The 24,967-nt window shown below is 52.1% G+C and overlaps 1 protein-coding gene across 1 annotated transcript in view; it reads right to left on the bottom strand.

Annotated features, from left to right (window-relative positions):
* The window catches only part of LOC133264351 (hydroxyproline dehydrogenase-like), a 31,892-nt gene extending 9,635 nt beyond the window's left edge, over positions 1-22,257 (bottom strand). The window contains exons 1-9 of the mRNA XM_061444300.1: positions 22,235-22,257; positions 20,520-20,640; positions 20,351-20,428; positions 19,762-19,845; positions 16,881-17,030; positions 16,024-16,190; positions 15,077-15,181; positions 13,242-13,342; positions 10,239-10,405 (exon numbers count right to left, since the gene is read on the bottom strand). Of these exons, the coding sequence (XP_061300284.1) occupies positions 10,239-10,405; positions 13,242-13,342; positions 15,077-15,181; positions 16,024-16,190; positions 16,881-17,030; positions 19,762-19,845; positions 20,351-20,428; positions 20,520-20,564 (897 nt within the window). The 5' untranslated portion in view covers positions 20,565-20,640; positions 22,235-22,257. The remainder of the gene's footprint in view (positions 1-10,238; positions 10,406-13,241; positions 13,343-15,076; positions 15,182-16,023; positions 16,191-16,880; positions 17,031-19,761; positions 19,846-20,350; positions 20,429-20,519; positions 20,641-22,234) is intronic.
* Between the last annotated feature and the right edge of the window lie 2,710 nt (positions 22,258-24,967).

The following is a 24,967-nucleotide window of genomic DNA, read 5'->3' as shown; positions in this document are numbered from 1 at the left end:
CATTACCCCATACCCCCCATAACCCCATTGCCCCCCATAGCCCCCCATTACCCCCATACCCCCCATTGCCCCATAGCCCCCCATTACCCCCATACCCCCCATAACCCCATTGCCCCCCATAGCCCCATAACCCCCATACCCCCATCACCCCCATTACCCCCCATTGCCCCATAACCCCCCATACTCCCCCCATAGCCCCATAACCCCCATAACCCCATAGACCCCCATTACCCCCATACTCCCCATTGCCCCATAACCCCCATAACCCCCCATACTTCCCATAGCCCCATACCCCCCATTGCCCCATAGCCCCCCATTACCCCCATACCCCCCATAACCCCATAGACCCCCATCACCCCCATTACCCCCCATTGCCCAATAGCCCCCATTACCCCCATACCCCATAACCCCCCATACTCCCCATAGCCCCATACCCCCCATTGCCCCATAGCCCCCCATTACCCCCATACCCCCCATAACCCCATTGCCCCCCATAGCCCCATAACCCCCATACCCCCATCAACCCCATTACCCCCCATTGCCCCATAGCCCCCATTACCCCCATACCCCCATAACCCCCATACCCCCATAGCCCCATAACCCCCATAACCCCCCATAGCCCCCCATAACCCCCCATACCCCCCATTGCCCCCCATAGCCCCATAACCCCATAGACCCCCATCACCCCCATTACCCCCCATTGCCCCATAGCCCCCCATAACCCCATTGCCCCCATAGCCCCATAACCCCCATACCCCCCATCACCCCCATTACCCCCCATTGCCCCATAGCCCCCCATAGGCCCCATAACCCCATAACCCCCCATAGCCCCCCATAGCCCCACACCCCCCCATCGCCCCCCATCTCCCCCCGGTACCTGCAGCACGAACCGTTCCCACCCGGGCTCCATCTCGCGCTTGGGGGCGGGGCTCCAGCGATGAAAGAGGAGGGGGGGGGGGGGGGGGGCAGGGATAAAAGGGGGCGGAGCCTTGGGCGCGCCGGCGCGCTCGGGACGGCGGGAAACGAGGGCGGGGTTTCCCTTTCCCGCGCTTCTTCCCTTCCCCCCCCCCCCCCCCTTTTTCCCCTCCCCCCCCCTTTTTTGGCGCGCCCCCCCCTTTTTCCCGCCCTATTTTTCCCGCGCCCCCTCCCCCCACCCCCCCTCTTTTTCCCGCGCCGCCGCCTCTTTTTTTTTCCCGCGCGCGCACAAAATGGCCGCCCAACAAATGGCCGCCCCCTCCCCCCCCCCCTCCCCCTCCCCCCCCTCCTACGTCACCGCTATCCCCGCACGCGATTGGTTGGACGGAGGGGAGCCACGTGACGCCGAGGAGACACGCCCATATTGGGGCGCCATATTGGGGGGGCGGGGCCCGGAGCGCGCATGCGCCAATGGAGGGAGGTTGCCACGGCAACCGCTGCCCCACCCCCGCTTGGCGGTGATTGGCTGAGAGCGGGGCCACGCCCCCTCCTCCTGAGCCCTTTATATGGCTACGTCCCGGGGGGGTGGGGGGGGGGGTGGGGAAGGCTACGCCCCCTTACGTAACCACGCCCCTTTGGAGGGCGCTTTGAGGCCACGCCCCCATCCCTTATATGGTCAAGGTCACGCCTCCCCTTACGTAACCACGCCCCGGCGTGGCCTCAAAGTGCCCCCGCCCCCCCATCCCTTATATGGTCACGCCCCCCCCCAATGTCACGCCCCCTTACGTGACCACGCCCCCTGAGGGGTGCTTTGAGGCCATGCCCCTATCCCTTATATGGTCAGAGCCCCCACTAAGGCCACGCACCCTTACGTGACCACGCCCCTCCTCTTATTGGGGGGGGGCGTGCTTTGAGGCCACGCCCCCATCCCTTATATGGTCAGGGCCCCCCTTAGGTGACAACGCCCCCGGTCACGAGGCCACGCCCCCCTTATGGCCACGCCCCATTTCTTATATGGCCACGCCCCCATATGGCCACCACCACACCCCCCCATATGGTCACGCCCCTTGAGGCCACGCCCCGTTCCTTATATGGCCACGCCCCCCATGGCCACGCCCCCTCCCTTATATGGTCACTCCCGTTTGTGGCCACGCCCCTCCCTTATATGATCACTCCCATTCGTGGCCACGCCCCCTTCCTTATACGGTCACGCCCCCATATGTCCACGCCCCCTTCCTTATATGGTCACGCCCCTTGTCGCCACGCCCCCTTCCTGATACGGTCACGCCCCCATATGTCCGCGCCCCCTTCCTTATATGGTCACGCCCCTTGTGGCCACGCCCCGTTCCTTATATGGCCACGCCCTCATATGGCCACATCCCCCCCCCCTTATATGGTCATGCCCCTTTGTGGCCACGCCCCCTTCCTTATATGGCCACTCCCCATCCCTTTTATGGCCACTCCCGTTTGTGACCACGCCCCCTCATTTGTATGGTCACGCCCCCTCCTTTATATGATCGATCTCATTTGTGGCCACGCCCCCTCCCTTATATGACCACGCCCCCTCCCTTATATGATCAATCCCATTTGTGGCCACGCCCCCTTCCTTATATGACCATGTCCCTTTGTGACCACACCCCCTTCCTTATACAGTCACGCCTCCCATGTGGCCACGCCCCCTTCCTTATACGGTCACGCCCCTTTGTGGCCACGCCCCCTTCCTTATATGGCCACGCCTCCCGTGTGGCCACGCCCCCTTCCTTATACGGTCACGCCCCCTTCCTTATATGGCCACGCCCCTTCCTTATATGGCCACGCCCCCTTCCTTATATGGCCACGCCCCCTTCCTTATATGGCCACGCCCCCTCCATTGTGCTCCCCGCCCCCCCCAATAGAACCCAATGGAGACTGGGGGAGGGGAGGGACAAGGCCTTTTATTTTGGGGTGAATTCGGGGGAATTTGGGCTCTTTTTGGGTCGATTTTGCTCTATTTTGGGTCTGTCCCCCCCCACCTGGGTCTTTTGGGCTGATTTCAGTGGCTTTGGGTCTATTTTGGGCTCATTTTGCCCGATTTTGGGCAATTTTGGTCTAATTTGGGCTGATTTTTGCCAATTTTGGTCAAATTTTGGCTCATTTTGGACATTTTTGGTCCAATTTGGGCTGATTTGGGCCAATTTTGGTCAAATTAGAGCTGATTTTGGCCAATTTTGGTCTAATTTGGGCTAATCTTGGCCATTTTTGGTCGATTGGACGATTTTGGTCCAATTTCACCTGAATTTGGCCAATTTTGGTCCAATTTAGGCTGATTTGGGACAATTCTGGTTTAATTTGAGCTGGTTTGGGCCAATTTTGGTCAAATTTGAGCTGATTTTGGACACTTTTGGGCCAATTTGGGCTGATTTGGGCCAAATTTGGTCAAATTAGAGCTGATTTTGGCCAATTTTGGGCTAATTTTGGCCAGTTTTGGTCAAATTAGAGCTGATTTTGGACGATTTTGGTCTAATTTCACCTGAATTTGGCCAATTTTGGTCCAGTTGGGCTGATTTGGGACAAATCTGGTTTAATTTTGGAGGGTTTGGGCCAATTTTGGTCTTTTGTGCCGATTTTGGCCAATTTTCGCCTAATTTTGGCCAATTTTGGTCTCTTTTGTGCCGATTTTGCCAATTTTCGTCTAATTTCTGCCAATTCTGGCCTAATTTGTTTCGATTTTGGCCAATTTTCGCCTAATTTCTGCCAATTTTGGTGTAATTTCTGCCGATTTTGTCCAATTTTCACCTAATTTGTGCCAATTTTGGTCTAATTTGTGCCGATTTTGGTCGAATTTGTGCCGATTTTGGCCAATTTTGGTTTAATTTTGAACGGTTTTGGTCTAATTTCTGCCAATTTTGGTCTCTTTTGTGCCGATTTTGGCCAATTTTTGTCTAATTTGTGCCGATTTTGGTCGAATTTGTGCTGATTTTGGCCAATTTTTGTGTAACTTTGACCGATTTTGGTCTAATTTCTGCAAATTTTGGTCTAATTTGTACCGATTTTGGCCAATCTTGGTCTAATTTGTGCTGAAATTTTCCAATTTTGCTCTAATTTCTGACAATATTGGTCTCTTTTGTGCCGGTTTTGGCCACTTTTGGTCTAATTTTGGCCAATTTTGCTCGAATTTTGGCCAATTTTGGTCTCTTTTGTGCCGATTTTGGCCAATTTTCGCCTAATTTGTGCCAATTTTGGTCTAATTTGTGCCGATTTTGGCCAATTTTGGTCTAATTTCTGCTGCTTTGGTCCAATTTTGCTCTAATTTGGTCCAATTTTGGTCTCTTTTGTGCCGATTTTGGCCAATTTTGCTCTAATTTGTGCCTATTTTGGTCTCATTTTTGCCGATTTTGGCCAATTTTGCTCTAATTTTGGCCAATTTTGCTCTAATTTTGGCCAATTTTGGTCTAATTTCTGCTGTTTTGGTCCAATTTTGCTCTAATTTTGTCCAATTTTGGTCTCTTTTGTGACGATTTTGGCCAGTTTTGCTCTAATTTTGTCCAATTTTGCTCTAATTTGGTCTTAATTTTGGTCTAATTTGTGCCACTTTTGGTCTCTTTTGTGCCGATTTTGTCCAATTTTTCTCTAATTTTGCCCAATTCTGCTCTAATTTCTGCCGATTTTGTCCAATTTTTCTCTAATTTTGCCCAATTCTGCTCTAATTTCTGCCGATTTTGTCCAACTTTTCTCTAATTTTGTCCAATTCTGCTCTAATTTCTACCGATTTTGGCCAACTTTTCTCTAATTTTGTCCAATTCTGCTCTAATTTGTGCCGATTTTGTCCAATTTTTCTCTAATTTTGCCCAATTCTGCTCTAATTTGTGCCGATTTTCTCCAACTTTTCTCCAATTTTGCCCAATTCCTCTCTAATTTGTGCCACTTTTGGTCTCTTTTGTGCCGATTTTGGCCAATTTTTCTCTAATTTTGCCCAATTCCGCTCTAATTTGTGCCACTTTTGGTCTAATTTGCGCCGATTTTGTCCAATTTTTCTACAATTTTGCCCAATTCCGCTCTAATTTGTGCCACTTTTGGTCTCTTTTGTGCCGATTTTGGCCAATTTTTCTCTAATTTTGCCCAATTCTGCTCTAATTTCTGCCGATTTTCTCCAACTTTTCTCCAATTTTGCCCAATTCTGCTCTAATTTGTGCCACTTTTGGTCTCTTTTGTGCCGATTTTGGCCAATTTTTCTCTAATTTTGCCCAATTCTGCTCTAATTTCTGCCGATTTTCTCCAACTTTTCTCCAAATTTGCCCAATTCTGCTCTAATTTGTGCCGATTTTGGCCAATTTTGGTCTAATTTGTGCCGATTTTGGTCTAATTTGTGCCGATTTTGGCCAATTTTGGTCTAATTTGTGCCGATTTTGGTCTAATTTGTGCCGATTTTGGCCAATTTTTGTCTAATTTGTGCTGATTTTGGTCTAATTTGTGCCGATTTGGGCCAATTTTGGTTAAATTTTGAACGGTTTTGGTCTAATTTCTGCCAATTTTGGTCTCTTTTGTGCCGATTTTGGTCTAATTTCTGCCGATTTTGGCCAATTTTTCTCTAATTTTGCCCAATTCTGCTCTAATTTCTGGAGATTTTGTCCAACTTTTCTCTAATTTTGCCCAATTCTGCTCTAATTTGTGCCGATTTTGTCCAACTTTTCTCCAATTTTGTCCAATTTTGCTCTAATTTCTGCCGATTTTGGCCTTTTCTCCAATTTTGCCCAATTCCGCTCTAATTTGTGCCACTTTTGGTCTCCTTTGTCCCGATTTTGTCCAACTTTTCTCCAATTTTGCCCAATTCTGCTCTAATTTCTGCCGATTTTGGCCAACTTTTCTCTAATTTTGCCCAATTCTGCTCTAATTTCTGCCGATTTTCTCCAACTTTTCTCTAATTTTGCCCAATTCTGCTCTAATTTCTGCCGATTTTCTCCAATTTTTCTCCAATTTTGCCCAATTCTGCTCTAATTTGTGCCGATTTTGTCCAACTTTTCTCCAATTTTGCCCAATTCCTCTCTAATTTGTGCCCCTTTTGGTCTCTTTTGTCCCGATTTTGTCCAACTTTTCTCCAATTTTGCCCAATTCCGCTCTAATTTGTGCCACTTTTGGTCTAATTTGCGCCGATTTTGTCCAATTTTTCTACAATTTTGCCCAATTCCTCTCTAATTTGTGCCCCTTTTGGTCTCCTTTGTCCCGATTTTGTCCAACTTTTCTCCAATTTTGCCCAATTCCGCTCTAATTTCTGCCGATTTTCTCCAACTTTTCTCCAATTTTGCCCAATTCCTCTCTAATTTGTGCCACTTTTGGTCTCCTTTGTCCCGATTTTCTCCAACTTTTCTCCAATTTTGCCCAATTCCTCTCTAATTTGTGCCACTTTTGGTCTCCTTTGTCCCGATTTTCTCCAACTTTTCTCCAATTTTGCCCAATTCCGCTCTAATTTGTGCCCCTTTTGGTCTCCTTTGTCCCGATTTTGTCCAACTTTTCTCCAATTTTGCCCAATTCTGCTCTAATTTCTGCCGATTTTCTCCAACTTTTCTCCAATTTTGCCCAATTCCGCTCTAATTTCTGCCGATTTTCTCCAACTTTTCTCCAATTTTGCCCAATTCTGCTCTAATTTGTGCCGATTTTCTCCAACTTTTCTCCAATTTTGCCCAATTCCGCTCTATTTTCTGTCGATTTTCTCCAACTTTTCTCCAATTTTGCCCAATTCCGCTCTAATTTGTGCCGATTTTCTCCAACTTTTCTCCAATTTTGCCCAATTCCGCTCTAATTTGTGCCGATTTTCTCCAACTTTTCTCCAATTTTGCCCAATTCCGCTCTAATTTCTGCCGATTTTCTCCAACTTTTCTCCAATTTTGCCCAATTCCGCTCTAATTTGTGCCACTTTTGGTCTCTTTTGTGCCGATTTTCTCCAACTGTTCTCCAATTTTGCCCAATTCCGCTCTAATTTGTGCCCCTTTTGGTCTCCTTTGTCCCGATTTTGTCCAACTTTTCTCCAATTTTGCCCAATTCTGCTCTAATTTCTGCCGATTTTCTCCAACTTTTCTCCAATTTTGCCCAATTCCGCTCTAATTTCTGCCGATTTCGTCCAACTTTTCTCCAATTTTGCCCAATTCCGCTCTAATTTCTGCCGATTTTCTCCAACTTTTCTCCAATTTTGCCCAATTCCTCTCTAATTTGTGCCACTTTTGGTCTCTTTTGTCCCGATTTTGTCCAACTTTTCTCCAATTTTGCCCAATTCCTCTCTAATTTCTGCCGATTTTCTCCAACTTTTCTCCAATTTTGCCCAATTCCGCTCTAATTTCTGCCGATTTTCTCCAACTTTTCTCCAATTTTGCCCAATTCTGCTCTAATTTGTGCCGATTTTCTCCAACTTTTCTCCAATTTTGCCCAATTCCGCTCTATTTTCTGTCGATTTTCTCCAACTTTTCTCCAATTTTGCCCAATTCCGCTCTAATTTGTGCCGATTTTCTCCAACTTTTCTCCAATTTTGCCCAATTCCGCTCTAATTTGTGCCGATTTTCTCCAACTTTTCTCCAATTTTGCCCAATTCCGCTCTAATTTCTGCCGATTTTCTCCAACTTTTCTCCAATTTTGCCCAATTCCGCTCTAATTTGTGCCACTTTTGGTCTCTTTTGTGCCGATTTTCTCCAACTGTTCTCCAATTTTGCCCAATTCCGCTCTAATTTGTGCCCCTTTTGGTCTCCTTTGTCCCGATTTTGTCCAACTTTTCTCCAATTTTGCCCAATTCTGCTCTAATTTCTGCCGATTTTCTCCAACTTTTCTCCAATTTTGCCCAATTCCGCTCTAATTTCTGCCGATTTCGTCCAACTTTTCTCCAATTTTGCCCAATTCCGCTCTAATTTCTGCCGATTTTCTCCAACTTTTCTCCAATTTTGCCCAATTCCTCTCTAATTTGTGCCACTTTTGGTCTCTTTTGTCCCGATTTTCTCCAACTTTTCTCCAATTTTGCCCAATTCTGCTCTAATTTGTGCCGATTTTCTCCAACTTTTCTCCAATTTTGCCCAATTCCGCTCTAATTTCTGCCGATTTTCTCCAACTTTTCTCCAATTTTGCCCAATTCCTCTCTAATTTCTGCCGATTTTCTCCAACTTTTCTCCAATTTTGCCCAATTCCTCTCTAATTTGTGCCACTTTTGGTCTCTTTTGTCCCGATTTTGTCCAACTTTTCTCCAATTTTGCCCAATTCCGCTCTAATTTCTGCCGATTTTCTCCAACTTTTCTCCAATTTTGCCCAATTCCTCTCTAATTTGTGCCACTTTTGGTCTCTTTTGTCCCGATTTTGTCCAACTTTTCTCTAATTTTGCCCAATTCCGCTCTAATTTGTGCCGATTTTCTCCAACTTTTCTCCAATTTTGCCCAATTCCGCTCTAATTTCTGCCGATTTTCTCCAACTTTTCTCCAATTTTGCCCAATTCCGCTCTAATTTCTGCCGATTTTCTCCAACTTTTCTCCAATTTTGCCCAATTCCTCTCTAATTTGTGCCCCTTTTGGTCTCCTTTGTCCCGATTTTGTCCAACTTTTCTCCAATTTTGCCCAATTCCGCTCTAATTTCTGCCGATTTTCTCCAACTTTTCTCCAATTTTGCCCAATTCCGCTCTAATTTGTGCCGATTTTCTCCAACTTTTCTCCAATTTTGCCCAATTCCGCTCTAATTTCTGCCGATTTCGTCCAATTTTTCTCCAATTTTGCCCAATTCCGCTCTAATTTCTGCCGATTTTCTCCAACTTTTCTCTAATTTTGCCCAATTCCGCTCTAATTTCTGCCGATTTTCTCCAACTTTTCTCCAATTTTGCCCAATTCCTCTCTAATTTGTGCCCCTTTTGGTCTCCTTTGTCCCGATTTTCTCCAACTTTTCTCCAATTTTGCCCAATTCTGCTCTAATTTCTGCCGATTTTCTCCAACTTTTCTCCAATTTTGCCCAATTCCGCTCTAATTTCTGCCGATTTTCTCCAACTTTTCTCCAATTTTGCCCAATTCTGCTCTAATTTCTGCCGATTTTCTCCAACTTTTCTCAAATTTTGCCCAATTCCGCTCTAATTTCTGCCGATTTTCTCCAACTTTTCTCCAATTTTGCCCAATTCCTCTCTAATTTGTGCCCCTTTTGGTCTCCTTTGTCCCGATTTTCTCCAACTTTTCTCCAATTTTGCCCAATTCCTCTCTAATTTGTCCCACTTTTGGTCTCCTTTGTCCCGATTTTGTCCAACTTTTCTCCAATTTTGCCCAATTCCTCTCTAATTTGTGCCCCTTTTGGTCTCTTTTGTCCCGATTTTGTCCAATTTTTCTCCAATTTTGCCCAATTCTGATCTAATTTGTGCTGATTTTCTCCAACTTTTCTCCAATTTTGCCCAATTCCTCTCTAATTTGTGCCACTTTTGGTCTCTTTTGTCCCGATTTTGTCCAACTTTTCTCTAATTTTGCCCAATTCTGCTCTAATTTCTGCCGATTTTGTCCAACTTTTCTCTAATTTTGCCCAATTCTGCTCTAATTTCTGCCGATTTTCTCCAACTTTTCTCCAAATTTGCCCAATTCTGCTCTAATTTTTGCCGATTTTGGCCAATTTTGGTCTAATTTGTGCCGATTTTGGTCTAATTTGTGCCGATTTTGGCCAATTTTGGTCTAATTTGTGCTGATTTTGGTCTAATTTGTGCCGATTTTGGCCAATTTTGGTTTAATTTTGAACGGTTTTGGTCTAATTTCTGCCAATTTTGGTCTCTTTTGTTCCGATTTTGGTCTAATTTGTGCCGATTTTGGCCAATTTTTCTCTAATTTTGCCCAATTCTGCTCTAATTTGTGCCGATTTTGTCCAACTTTTCTCTAATTTTGCCCAATTCCGCTCTAATTTCTGCCGATTTTCTCCAACTTTTCTCCAATTTTGCCCAATTCCTCTCTAATTTGTGCCCCTTTTGGTCTCCTTTGTCCCGATTTTGTCCAACTTTTCTCCAATTTTGCCCAATTCCGCTCTAATTTCTGCCGATTTTCTCCAACTTTTCTCCAATTTTGCCCAATTCCGCTCTAATTTGTGCCGATTTTGTCCAACTTTTCTCCAATTTTGCCCAATTCCTCTCTAATTTGTGCCCCTTTTGGTCTCTTTTGTGCCGATTTTGTCCAATTTTTCTCCAATTTTGCCCAATTCCGCTCTAATTTCTGCCGATTTTCTCCAACTTTTCTCCAATTTTGCCCAATTCCTCTCTAATTTGTGCCCCTTTTGGTCTCCTTTGTCCCGATTTTCTCCAACTTTTCTCCAATTTTCCCATTTTTCACCTCCCCCCCCCCAAATCCCCCCCCAAAAAGCGCCCAGCGCAGGAGGCGGCGCCGCAGCTCCGTGGCCAGCAGGTGGCGCTCTAGCGCCGTGCGTTGTAGCGCCCCCTGCCGGTGCTCCTGGGCACGGCGCACCAGGTACGGCAGCGCCGTCGCCTCCGGACCCACGGGCATCGACTTGAAGGCGGAGTAACCGGCACGGCCTGGAGGGGACAGCCCATAATAGTCACAGCACAGGGAACACATAGAGACACATAGAGAACATGACATCCCATAATAGCCACAGAGAGACCCCATAGAGACCCATAGAGACACATAGAGACCCCATAGAGACACATAGAGACCGTGACATCCCATAATAGCCACAGAGAGACCCCATAGAGACACATAGAGACACATAGAGACCCCATAGAGACACATAGAGACCGTGACATCCCATAATAGTCACAGAGAGACCCCATAGAGACCCATAGAGACACATAGAGACCCCATAGAGACACATAGAGACCGTGACATCCCATAATAGTCACAGCACAGGGAACACAGAGGGACCCATAGGGACACATAGAGACCGTGACATCCCATAATAGTCACAGCACAGGGAACACAGAGGGACCCATAGGGACACATAGGGACACATAGAGACCGTGACATCCCATAATAGTCACAGCACAGGGAACACAGAGGGACCCATAGAGACCCCCATACAGACACATAGAGACCCCATAGAGACCCATAGAGACCCCATAGAGACCCATAGAGACCGTGACATCCCATAATAGCCACAGAGAGACCCCATAGAGACCCCATAGAGACCCCATAGAGACCCCATAGTAACCATAACATCCCATAATAACCCCATAGGGAACCCACAGGGACCCATAGAGACCCCATAGTAACCATAACATCCCATAATAACCCCACAGTGACCCCATAGTAACCGTAACATCCCATAATAACCCCACAGTGACCCCATAGGGACCATAACATCCCATAACAACCCCATAGGGAACCCATAGGGACCCATAGAGACCCCATAGGAACCATAGCATCCCATAGTAACCCCATAGGGACCCCATAGGGACCCTAACATCCCATAATAACCACAGAGGGAATCCATAGGGACCCATAGAGACCCCATAGTAACCATAACATCCCATAATAACCCCATAGGGGACCCATAGAGACCCATAGTGACCCCATAGTAATCGTAACATCCCATAATAACCCCATAGGGACCCCATAGGGCCCCATAGAGACCCTATAGTAACCATAACATCCCATAATAACCCCATAGGGACCCACAGAGACCCCATAGTAACCATAACATCCCATAATAACCACATAGGGAACCCATAGGGACCCACAGAGACCCCATAGTAACCATAACATCCCATAATAACCCCAGAGGGACCCACAGAGACCCCATAGCAATCCTAACATCCCATAATAACCCCATAGGGAACCCATAGGGCCCCATAGAGACCCCATAGTAACCATAACATCCCATAATAACCCCATAGGGAACCCATAGGGACCCATAGAGACCCCATAGTAACCATAACATCCCATAATAACCCCATAGGGACCCCATAGTAACCATAACATCCCATAATAACCCCATAGGGACCCACAGAGACCCCATAGCAACCCTAACATCCCATAATAACCCCATAGGGAACACATAGGGACCCCATAGTAACCCTAACATCCCATAATAACCCCATAGGGACCCCATAGTAACCATAACATCCCATAATAACCCCATAGGGACCCACAGAGACCCCATAGTAACCATAACATCCCATAATAACCCCATAGTGACCCCATAGTAACCCTAACATCCCATAATAACCCCATAGAGAACCCATAGGGACCCATAGAGACCCCATAGTAACCATAACATCCCATAATAACCCCATAGTGACCCCATAGTAACCATAACATCCCATAATAACCCCATAGGGAACCCATAGGGCCCCATAGAGACCCCATAGTAACCATAACATCCCATAATAACCCCATAGGGAACCCATAGGGCCCCATAGAGACCCCATAGTAACCATAACATCCCATAATAACCCCATAGGGAACCCATAGGGACCCATAGAGACCCCATAGTAACCATAACATCCCATAATAACCCCATAGGGACCCCATAGTAACCATAACATCCCATAATAACCCCATAGGGACCCACAGAGACCCCATAGCAACCCTAACATCCCATAATAACCCCATAGGGAACACATAGGGACCCCATAGTAACCCTAACATCCCATAATAACCCCATAGGGACCCCATAGTAACCATAACATCCCATAATAACCCCATAGGGACCCACAGAGACCCCATAGCAACCCTAACATCCCATAATAACCCCATAGGGAACCCATAGGGACCGCATAGTAACCCTAACATCCCATAATAACCCCATAGGGACCCCATAGTAACCATAACATCCCATAATAACCCCATAGGGACCCACAGAGACCCCATAGCAACCCTAACATCCCATAATAACCCCATAGGGAACCCATAGGGACCGCATAGTAACCCTAACATCCCATAATAACCCCATAGGGACCCCATAGTAACCATAACATCCCATAATAACCCCATAGGGACCCACAGAGACCCCATAGCAACCCTAACATCCCATAATAACCCCATAGGGAACCCATAGGGACCCATAGAGACCCCATAGTAACCCTAACATCCCATAATAACCCCATAGGGACCCAATAGGACCATAACATCCCATAACAGCCCCATAGGGACCCCATAGGGCCCCATAGAGACCCCATAGTAACCATAACATCCTATAATAACCCCATAGGGAACCCATAGGGACCCATAGAGACCCATAGTGACCCCATAGTAACCGTAACATCCCATAATAACCCCATAGGGACCCCATAGGGCCCCATAGAGACCCCATAGTAACCATAACATCCTATAATAACCCCATAGGGACCCCATAGGGCCCCATAGAGACCCCATAGTAACCCTAACACCCCATAATAACCCCAGAGGCACCCCACAGCTCACCCAGCTCCAGGCTCACGTGATCGCACATCCCATAGAGCTGCCCGAAGCAGACCCCGCCGGCCCGGCGTGGGATGCCCAAGGCCTCCATGCTGCCATGGCAACGGCCACATCCCATAATGAGCCCATGGTAACCCCATGGTACCCGTAACATCCCATAATGACCCCATGGTAACCCCATGGTACCCGTAACATCCCATAATGAGCCCATGGTAACCCCATAGTAACCGTAACATCCCATAATGACCCCATGGTAACCCCATAGTAACCGTAACATCCCATAATGAGCCCATGGTAACCCCATAGTAACCGTAACATCCCATAATGAGCCCATGGTAACCCCATAGTAACCGTAACATCCCATAATGACCCCATGGTAACCCCATAGCAACCGTAACATCCCATAATGACCCCATGGTAACCCCATGGTAACCGTAACATCCCATAATGAGCCCATGGTAACCCCATAGTAACCATAACATCCCATAATGACCCCATGGTAACCCCATGGTACCCGTAACATCCCATAATGACCCCATGGTAACCCCATGGTAACCGTAACATCCCATAATGACCCCATGGTAACCCCATAGCAACCGTAACATCCCATAATGACCCCATGGTAACCCCATGGTAACCGTAACATCCCATAATGAGCCCATGGTAACCCCATGGTAACCGTAACATCCCATAATGACCCCATGGTAACCCCATGGTAACCGTAACATCCCATAATGACCCCATGGTAACCCCATGGTAACCGTAACATCCCATAATGACCCCATGGTAACCCCATAGTAACCGTAACATCCCATAATGACCCCATGGTAACCCCATAGCAACCGTAACATCCCATAATGACCCCATGGTAACCCCATAGTAACCGTAACATCCCATAATGACCCCATAGCGCCCCATAGACACCCCATGGTGCCCCATAGACACCCTATAGCCCCCCCTAGATTCCAATAGCACCCCATAGCGCCCCATAGCGCCCCATAGACACCCCATAGCGCCCCATAGACACCCCATAGCACCCCATAGACACCCCATAGCGCCCCATAGACACCCCATAGCTCCCCATAGACACCCCATGGTGCCCCATAGACACCCTATAGCCCCCCCTAGACTCCAATAGCACCCCATAGACACCCCATAGCACCCCATAGACACCCCATAGCGCCCCATAGACACCCCATAGCGCCCCATAGGCACCCCATACCGCCCCATAGAAACCCCATAGCATCCCATAGAAACCCCATAGCACCCCATAGACACCCCATAGCGCCCCATAGAAACCCCATAGCACCCCATAGACACCACATAGCACCCCATAGACACCCCATAGCACCCCATAGACACCCCATAGCGCCCCATAGACACCCCATAGACACCCCATAGCACCCCATAGACACCCCATAGCGCCCCATAGACACCCCATAGACACCCCATAGCACCCCATAGACACCCCATAGCACCCCATAGACACCCCATAGCGCCCCATAGACACCCCATAGTGCCCCATAGACACCCCATAGCACCCCATAGACACCCCATAGCACCCCATAGACACCCCATAGCGCCCCATAGACACCCCATAGGTCCCCACAGACACCCCATAGCGCCCCATAGACACCCCATAGCACCCCATAGACACCCCATAGCGCCCCATAGACACCCCATAGCGCCCCATAGACACCGCATAGACACCCCATAGAGCCCTATAGACACCCCACAGCACCCCACAGACACCCCATAGCACCCCATAGACACCCCATAGCACCCCATAGACACCCCATAGCGCCCCACATGTGGGGCAGACCCACCGCTGCACCGCCTGCATCACCGAGGCCTCGTTGTGAGTGGCCACCATGAGCCGGGCCTGATCCTGAACCACCAGCGCCAGCGCCAGCTCCAGGCAGGCCCCATAGCTATGGGGTGAGACCCATAGAGACCCATTGGGACCCATAGAGACACATTGGGACCCATAGAGACCCATTGGGACCCATAGAGACACATTGGGACCCATAGAGACCCATAGAGACCCATAGAGACCCCATAGAAACCCATAGAGACCCCATAGAGACCCATAGAGACCCATAGAGACCCATAGAGACCCCATAGAGACCCATAGAAACCCATAGAGACCCCATAGAGACCCATAGAGACCCATAGAGACCCCATAAAGACCCATAGAGACCCATAGAGACCCATAGAGACACATAGAGACCCATAGAGACCCATAGAGACCCATAGAGACCCCATAGGGACCCATAGAGACCCCATAGAGACCCGTAGAGCCTCATAGGGACCCATAGAGACCCATAGAGACCCATAGAGACCCCATGGGGACCCATAGAGACCCCACAGGGACCCGTAGAGCCTCATAGGGACCCATAGAGACCCATAGAGACCCCATGGGGACCCATAGAGACCCCACAGGGACCCGTAGAGCCTCATAGGGACCCATAGAGACCCATAGAGACCCCATGGGGACCCATAGAGACCCCATAGGGACCATAAAGACCCATTGGGACCCATAGAGACCCCATAGAGACCTGTAGAGCCTCATACGGACCCATAGGGACCCATAGAGACCCATAGGGACCCATAGAGACCCATAGAGACCCATAGGGACCCATAGGGACCCATAGGGACCCATAGAGACCCATAGAGCCCCATAGAGACCCATAGCGACCCATAGAGACCCCATAGAAACCCATAGAGACCCCATAGAGACCCATAGAGACCCATAGAGACCCCATAGCCCCACCTGATGTGCGTGGCCTCCAATGTGGGGTGCAAGGGGTCCGGGACCCCCAACTTGCGGGCCCGGAGCCGCTCCTCCTCCAGGTACGCCCCTCGGACCAGCTTCACCCCATAGCGCACCCCATAGCGCCGGGCCCACAAGGCCTCCATGGTCAGCACCTGCTCAGCGCCCTGCCCCATAGAGACCCAGGTGTGGGGCTGCCCCATAGGGACCCATAGAGACCCAGGTGTGGGGCTGCCCCATAGAGACCCCACAGGGACCCATAGAGACCCCATAGAGACCCCATAGAGACCCCATAGAGACCCATGGAGACCCCATAGAGACCCATAGAGACCCATGGACACCCCAGAGAGCCCCCATAAAGACCCATAGAGACTCCATAGAGATCCCATAGAGACCCCATAGAGATCCCATAGAGACCCATAGGGACCCATAGAGACACATAGAGACCCATAGAGACACATAGAGACCCATAGAGACCCATAGAGACCCCATAGAGACCCATAGAGACCCATAGAGATCCCATAGAGACCCCATAAAGACCCATAGAGACCCATAGAGACCCATAGAGACCCCATAAAGACCCATAGAGACCCATAGAGACCCATAGAGACCCATAGAGACCCATAGAGACCCCATAGAGACCCATAGAGACCCATAGAGATCCCATAGAGACCCCATAGACCCCCCATAGAGACCCATAGACACTCCATAGAGACCCCATAGAGACCCCATAGGGCTCCATAGACACCCATAAAGCCCCATAGAGCCCCATAGAGCTCCCCAGGGACCCATAGAGCACCCCCCCACACACTTCGCCCCACATCAATGGGGCTGCCCCATAGCGCCCCCTCACGCACGCGCACGTAGGCCTGCACCGTGCTCCAGACGCGAGGCTCCGCCCCCCGGTTGTGTCGGCCAATCAGAGCGAGGGTGAGGAGCCGCAACGCCCCCTGCAGGTGGCTCTGCTCCGCGTCCACCATGAGCGTCACCCCCTGCCCCACGGCGGCCTGCGGGAGCCCCATTGATTCTATGGGGCTGGACCCACATCCCGACCCATTGATTCTATGGGGCTGACCCATTGATTCTATGGGGCTGCCTCATTGATTCTATGGGGCTGGACCCACATCCCGACCCATTGATTCTATGGGGCTGACCCATTGATTCTATGGGGCTGGAACCAAATTCGGACCCATTGATTCTATGGGGCTGACCCATTGATTCTATGGGGCTGGACCCACATCCGGACCCATTGATTCTATGGGGCTGACCCACTGATTCTATGGGGCTGGACCCACATCAGGACCCATTGATTCTATGGGGCTGCCTCATTGATTCTATGGGGCTGGACCCACATCCGGACCCATTGATTCTATGGGGCTGACCCATTGATTCTATAGGGCTGGACCCACATCCGGACCCATTGATTCTATGGGGTTGACCCATTGATTCTATGGGGCTGACCCATTGATTCTATGGGGCTGGAACCACATCGAGACGCATTGATTCTATGGGGCTGGACCCACATCCGGACCCATTGATTCTATGGGGCTGACCCATTGATTCTATGGGGCTGGACCCACATCCGGACCCATTGATTCTATGGGGCTGACCCATTGATTCTATGGGGCTGGACCCACATCCGGACCCATTGATTCTATGGGGCTGACCCATTGATTCTATGGGGCTGGACACACATCCCGACCCATTGATTATATGGGGCTGACCCACTGATTCTATAGGGCTGACCCATTGATTCTATGGGGCTGGAACCACATCGAGACGCATTGATTCTATGGGGCTGGACCCACATCCGGACCCATTGATTCTATGGGCCTGACCCATTGATTCTATGGGGCTGCCCCACATTGAGACGCATTGATTCTATGGGGCTGACCCACTGATTCTATGGGGCTGGACCCAAATCCGGACCCATTGATTCTATGGGGCTGCCTCATTGATTCTATGGGGCTGGACCCACATCCGGACCCATTGATTCTATGGGGCTGACCCATTGATTCTATAGGGCTGGACCCACATCCGGACCCATTGATTCTATGGGGTTGACCCATTGATTCGATGGGGCTGACCCATTGATTCTATGGGGCTGGAACCACATCCGGACCCATTGATTCTATGGGGCTGACCCATTGATTCTATGGGGCTGGAACCACATCCCGACCCATTGATTCTATGGGGCTGACTCACTGATTCTATAGGGCTGGACCCACATCCGGACCCATTGATTCTATGGGGCTGACCCATTGATTCTATGGGGCTGGACCCACATCCGGACCCATTGATTCTATGGGGCTGACCCATTGATTCTATGGGGCTGGAACCACATCCGGACCCATTGATTCTATGGGGTTGACCCATTGATTCTATGGGGCTGACCCATTGATTCTATGGGGCTGGAACCACATCGAGACGCATTGATTCTATGGGGCTGGACCCACATCCGGACCCATTGATTCTATGGGGCTGACCCATTGATTCTATGGGGCTGGACCCACATCCGGACCCATTGATTCTATGGGGCTGACCCATTGATTCTATGGGGCTGGAACCACATCCGGACCCATTGATTCTATGGGGCTGACCCACTGATTCTATGGGGCTGGACCCAAATCCGGACCCATTGATTCTATGGGGCTGCCTCATTGATTCTATGGGGCTGGACCCACATCCGGACCCATTGATTCTATGGGGCTGACCCATTGATTCTATAGGGCTGGACCCACATCCGGACCCATTGATTCTATGGGGTTGACCCATTGATTCGATGGGGCTGACCCATTGATTCTATGGGGCTGGAACCACATCCGGACCCATTGATTCTATGGGGCTGACCCATTGATTCTATAGGGCTGGAACCACATCCCGACCCATTGATTCTATGGGGCTGACTCACTGATTCTATAGGGCTGGACCCACATCGGGACCCATTGATTCTATGGGGTTGACCCATTCATTCTATGGGGCTGGACCCACATCCCGACCCATTGATTCTATGGGGCTGGACCCACATCGAGACCCTTTGATTCTATGGGGCTGACCCATTGATTCTATGGGGCTGGAACCACATCCCGACCCATTGATTCTATGGGGTTGACCCACTGATTCGATGGGGCTGACCCATTGATTCTACAGGGCTGGACCCACATCGGGACCCATTGATTCTATGGGTCTGACCCATTGATTCTATGGGTCTGGACCCACATCGGGACCCATCGATTCTATGGGGTTGACCCATTGATTCGATGGGGCTGACCCATAGATTCTATGGGGCTGGACCCACATCGGGACCCACTGATTCTATGGGGCTGACCCATTGATTCTATGGGGCTGGACACACATCGAGACCCTTTGATTCTATGGGGCTGAAACATTGATTCTATGGGGCTGACCCATTGATTCTATGGGGCTGGAACCACATCCGGACCCATTGATTCTATGGGGCTGACCCATTGATTCTATGGGGCTGGACACACATCCCGACCCATCGATTCTATGGGGTTGACCCATTGATTCGATGGGGCTGACCCATTGATTCTATGGGGCTGGACCCACATCGGGACCCATTGATTCTATGGGGCTGACCCATTGATTCTATGGGGCTGGACCGACATCAAGACCCATTGATTCTATGGGGCTGGGCCCACATCGAGACCCATTGATTCTATGGGGCTGGACCCACATCGGGACCCATTGATTCTATGGGGCTGCCCCACATCTCACCTGGGCCACGCTGTCCAAGCGCCGCAGGGAGACCCCAAAGTGTTGGTTCTGCTGCGGGGTCAGGAATGGCAGGGAGGGAGCAATCTATGGGGCAGACCCACAAGTTAGGGGGCTCACTGGGGTCTATGGGGCAGGATATGGGTCACATTGGGATCTACGGGGCATTTTATGGGGCACATTGGGGCCTATGGGGCAGGATATGGGCCTCATCGGGATCTATAGGGCATGGTATGGGGCACGCTGGGGTCTATGGGGCAGGATATGGGGCTCACTGTGTTCTATGGGGGAGGTTATGGGGCTCACTGGGTTCTATGGGGCAGCTTATGGGCACATTGGGCGCTATGGGGCAGGTTAGGGGGCTCATCGGGCTCTATGGGGCAGCTTATGGGGCTCATCGGGCTCTATGGGGCAGCTTATGGGGCTCTATGGGGCAGCTTATGGGGCTCACTGGGCTCTATGGGGCAGGCTGTGAGGCACATTGAGTTCTATGGGGCAGGTTATGGGGCTCATCGGGCTCCATGGGGCAGCTTATGGGGTTCTATGGGGCAAGCTATGGGGCTCAGCCCCACACGTGTGGGTCAGGCCCCACCTTGCCCCCCATGGCCGCAATGATGAACTCCGGCGTCACTTTGGTACCCGGCTCCTGCATCCGCTGCTGGATGATGGCCTATGGGGAGATGTGGGGCTCACTTATGGGGCTGGGGGGGGGGGGTGTGGCCCCTGCCCCATAGATTCTATGGGGCAGCCCCATAACTCACGCAGAGATCGGCGTCCATCATGGCCGTCACCTTCAGCTGCATCATGGCCCCGGGGCCCGTGGCCGCCGCCAGCCCCACACATTCCAGGGCAGCCCCATGGTTGGCCTCGAACCAGGCCTCGCTGCCCCACACATGGGTGGAGATGTGGGGCAGGGCCCAGAACCCGCCCCATAGACCCCAATGGCACCCATACGCCACCCCATAGCACCCATAGCCCACCCCACTGCCACCCCATAGCCCTGCCCCATAGACCCCAATGCGCCCCATAACCCACCCCATAGCACCCCATAACCCTGCCCCACACACCCCATAGCGCCCCATAACCCCCCCCATAACCCACTCCACAGCACCCCATAACCCTGCCCCATAGCACCCCATAACTCCCCCCCATAACCCACCCCATAGCACCCCATAACCCCCCCATAGCACCCCATAACCCACCCCATAGCACCCCATAACCCACCCCATAGCACCCCATAACCCCCCCATAGCACCCCATAACCCCCCCATAACCCACCCCATAACCCCCCCCATAACCCCCCCATAGCACCCCATAACCCCCCCATAACCCACCCCATAGCACCCTATAACCCCCCCATAGCACCCCATAACCCCCCCATAACCCACCCCATAGCACCCCATAACCCCCCCCATAACCCACCCCATAACCCACCCCATAGCACCCCATAACCCCCCCATAACCCCCCCATAGCACCCCATAACCCCCCCCATAACCCTGCCCCATAGCACCCCATAACCCCCGCATAACCCACCCCATAGCACCCCATAACCCCCCCATAACCCCACCCCATAACCCCCCCCATAACCCTGCCCCATAGCACCCCATAACCCCCCCATAACCCACCCCATAGCACCCTATAACCCCCCCATAGCACCCCATAACCCCCCCATAACCCACCCCATAGCACCCCATAACCCCCCCCATAACCCACCCCATAACCCACCCCATAGCACCCCATAACCCCCCCCATAACCCCCCCATAGCACCCCATAACCCCCCCCATAACCCTGCCCCATAGCACCCCATAACCCCCCCATAACCCACCACATAGCACCCCATAACCCCCCCATAACCCCACCCCATAACCCCCCCCATAACCCTGCCCCATAGCACCCCATAACCCCCCCATAACCCACCCCATAGCACCCCATAACCCCCCCATAGCACCCCATAACCCCCCCATAACCCACCCCATAGCACCCCATAACCCCCCCATAGCACCCCATAACGCCCCATAACCCACCCTATAGCACCCCATAACCTCCCCCATAACCCCACCCCATAGCACCCCATAACCCCCCCATAGCACCCCATAACCCCCCCCATAACCCACCCCATAACCCCCCCATAACCCACCCCATAGCACCCCATAACCCCCCCATAGCACCCCATAACCCCCCCCATAACCCACCCCATAACCCCCCCCATAACCCACCCCATAGCACCCCATAACCCCCCCATAACCAACCCCATAGCACCCCATAACCCCCCCATAGCACCCCATAACCCCCCCCATAACCCCCCCATAACCCCCCCATAACCCACCCCATAACCCACCCCATAACCCCTCCATAGCACCCCATAACCCCCCCATAACCCACCCCATAGCACCCCATAACCCCACCCCCCATAACCCCGCCCCCCATAACCCCACCCCCTCCCCCCCCCCTCGTCGCCCCCTGGCGGCGCTCACCCTCCGCCGCCCCTCCCCCCGGGGCTCTCGCAGGGGAGGGCGAGGGCGGGGCCGAGCCCCTCCCCCCGCAGCCTCGCGGCCGCCGCCAGGAACCGGGAGGGGGAGGGGCCGGCAACGAACTGGGAGTAAAGGAGGGAGCGGAGGGGGGGAGGGGCGGCGGGGAGGAGCTGGGGGGGAGGGGAGATACAGAGACACATTGGGACCCATAGGGACCCATAGAGACCCATAGGGACCCATAGAGATACATAGAGATACATAGGGACCCATAGAGACCCATAGAGACCCATAGAGACACATAGAGACACATAGAGATACATAGAGACCCATAGAGACACATAGGGACACATAGAGACACATAGAGACACATAGAGACCCATAGAGATACATAGGGACCCATAGAGATACATAGAGACCCATAGAGACACATAGAGACCCATAGAGACCCCTAGAGATACATAGAGACCCATAGGGACCCATAGAGAGACATAGAGACCCATAGGGACCCATAGAGACACATAGAGACACATAGGGACACATAGAGACACATAGAGACCCATAGAGACCCATAGAGACCCATAGCCCCCCCCCCCGGCCCCATAGAACCCACCCCCCATGGAGCCCCATAGAACCCCATAGAACCCCATAGAAACCCCTAGATCCCACCCCATAGACTCCCATAGACTCCCCCCCGCCCCATAGACCCCACCCCATAGAGCCCCATAGAACCCCCTAGACCCCTCCCCATAGATCCCCATAGAGCTCCATAGAGCTCCATAGATCCCCATAGAACCCCATAGAGCCCCATAGCGCGTGCCCCATAGAGCCCCATAGACCCCCCCCGCCCCATAGACCCCACCCCATAGAGCCCCATAGAGCCCCATAGACCTCACCCCATAGAGCCCCATAGAGCCCCATAGAACCCCATAGAGCCCCATAGACCCCACCCCATAGAGCCCCATAGAGTCCCATAGAACCCCATAGCACCCCCCGCCCCATAGACCCCACCCCATAGAGCCCCATAGACCCCACCCCATAGAGCCCCATAGAGCCCCATAGAACCCCATAGAGCCCACCCCATAGAGCCCTATAGAGCCCCATAGAACCCCATAGACCCCACCCCATCAAGCCCCATAGACCCCCATAGACCCCACCCCATAGAGCCCCATAGAACCCCATAGAACCCCATAGAGCCCCATAGAACCCCATAGAGCCCCATAGAACCCCATAGACCTCACTACATAGAGCCCCATAGAACCCCATAGAGCCCCATAGACCCCACCCCATAGAGCCCCATAGAGCCCCATAGAGCCCCATAGACCCCCATAGAACCCCATAGAGCCCCATAGAACCCCATAGAGCCCCATAGACCCCCATAGACCCCACCCCATAGAGCCCCATAGAGCCCCATAGACCCCCATAGACCCCACCCCATAGAGCCCCATAGAACCCCATAGACCCCCATAGACCCCACCCCATAGAACCCCATAGACCCCCATAGAACCCCATAGACCCCCATAGAGCCCCATAGACCCCCATACACCCCACCCCATAGAGCCCCATAGAACCCCATAGACACCACCCCATAGAACCCCATAGAACCCCATAGACCCCACCCCATAGAACCCCATAGAGCCCATAGAACCCCATAGACCCCACCCCATAGAACCCCATAGACCCCCATAGAGCCCCATAGACCCCCATACACCCCACCCCATAGAGCCCCATAGACCCCCATAGACACCCCATAGACCCCCATACACCCCCATACACCCCACCCCATAGAGCCCCATAGAACCCCATAGACCCCCATAGACCCCCATAGACCCCCATAGACTCCCATAGACCCCCATAGCCCCGCCCCATAGCCCCACCCCCCCCCCCCATGGAGCCCCTCCCCCCCCTCACCGTTCCCGCGCTCCGCACGAGGCGGGGCCGCGCGCAAATCCCCAGCACGAGCAGGGCCCGCAGCAGCTCCCGCGCGCTCCGGAGCCGCAGCCCCGCCCCCCCCGAGAGGTCCAGGCCGGGGGGAGGGGCAGGGGGGAAGGGACCCGGACCCACGGAGCCCTGACCCATAGAGCCCTGCCCTATAGAGACCGGACCCATAGATCCCTGCCCTATAGATCCCTGCCCCATAGATCCCTGCCCTATAGATCCCTGCCCCATAGAGCCCGGACCCATAGAGCCCGGACCCATAGAGACCTGACCTATAGATCCCTGCCCTATAGATCCCTGCCCCATAGAGACCGGACCCATAGATCCTGAGCCCTGCCCCATAGAGACCGGACCCATAGAGCCCGGACCCATAGAAACCTGACCCATAGAAACCGGACCCATAGAGCCTGAGCCCTGCCCCATAGAGACCGGACCCATAGAGAGCGGACCCATAGAGACCGGACCCATAGAGCCTGAGCCCTGACCCATAGAGACCGGACCCATAGAGACCGGACCCATAGAGACCGGACCCATAGAGCCTGAGCCCTGCCCTATAGATCCCTGCCCTATAGATCCCTGCCCCATAGAGCCCGGACCCACGGAGCCCTGACCCATAGAGACCGGACCCATAGAGACCGGACCCATAGAGACCGGACCCATAGAGCCTGAGCCCTGCCCTATAGATCCCTGCCCTATAGATCCCTGCCCCATAGAGCCCGGACCCACGGAGCCCTGACCCATAGAGACCGGACCCATAGAGACCGGACCCATAGAGCCCTGCCCTATAGATCCCTGCCCCAT

This window comes from Pezoporus flaviventris, unplaced genomic scaffold, assembly GCF_033815535.1.
Source record: "Pezoporus flaviventris isolate CSIRO_AGI_PZ_B2104156 unplaced genomic scaffold, CSIRO_AGI_Pfla_v1 ptg000791l, whole genome shotgun sequence".
NCBI classification, from domain to species: Eukaryota; Metazoa; Chordata; class Aves; order Psittaciformes; family Psittacidae; genus Pezoporus; species Pezoporus flaviventris.
The sequence above is the reverse complement of the archived record's forward strand: the minus strand, read 5'-3'. Positions and strand labels throughout refer to the sequence as shown.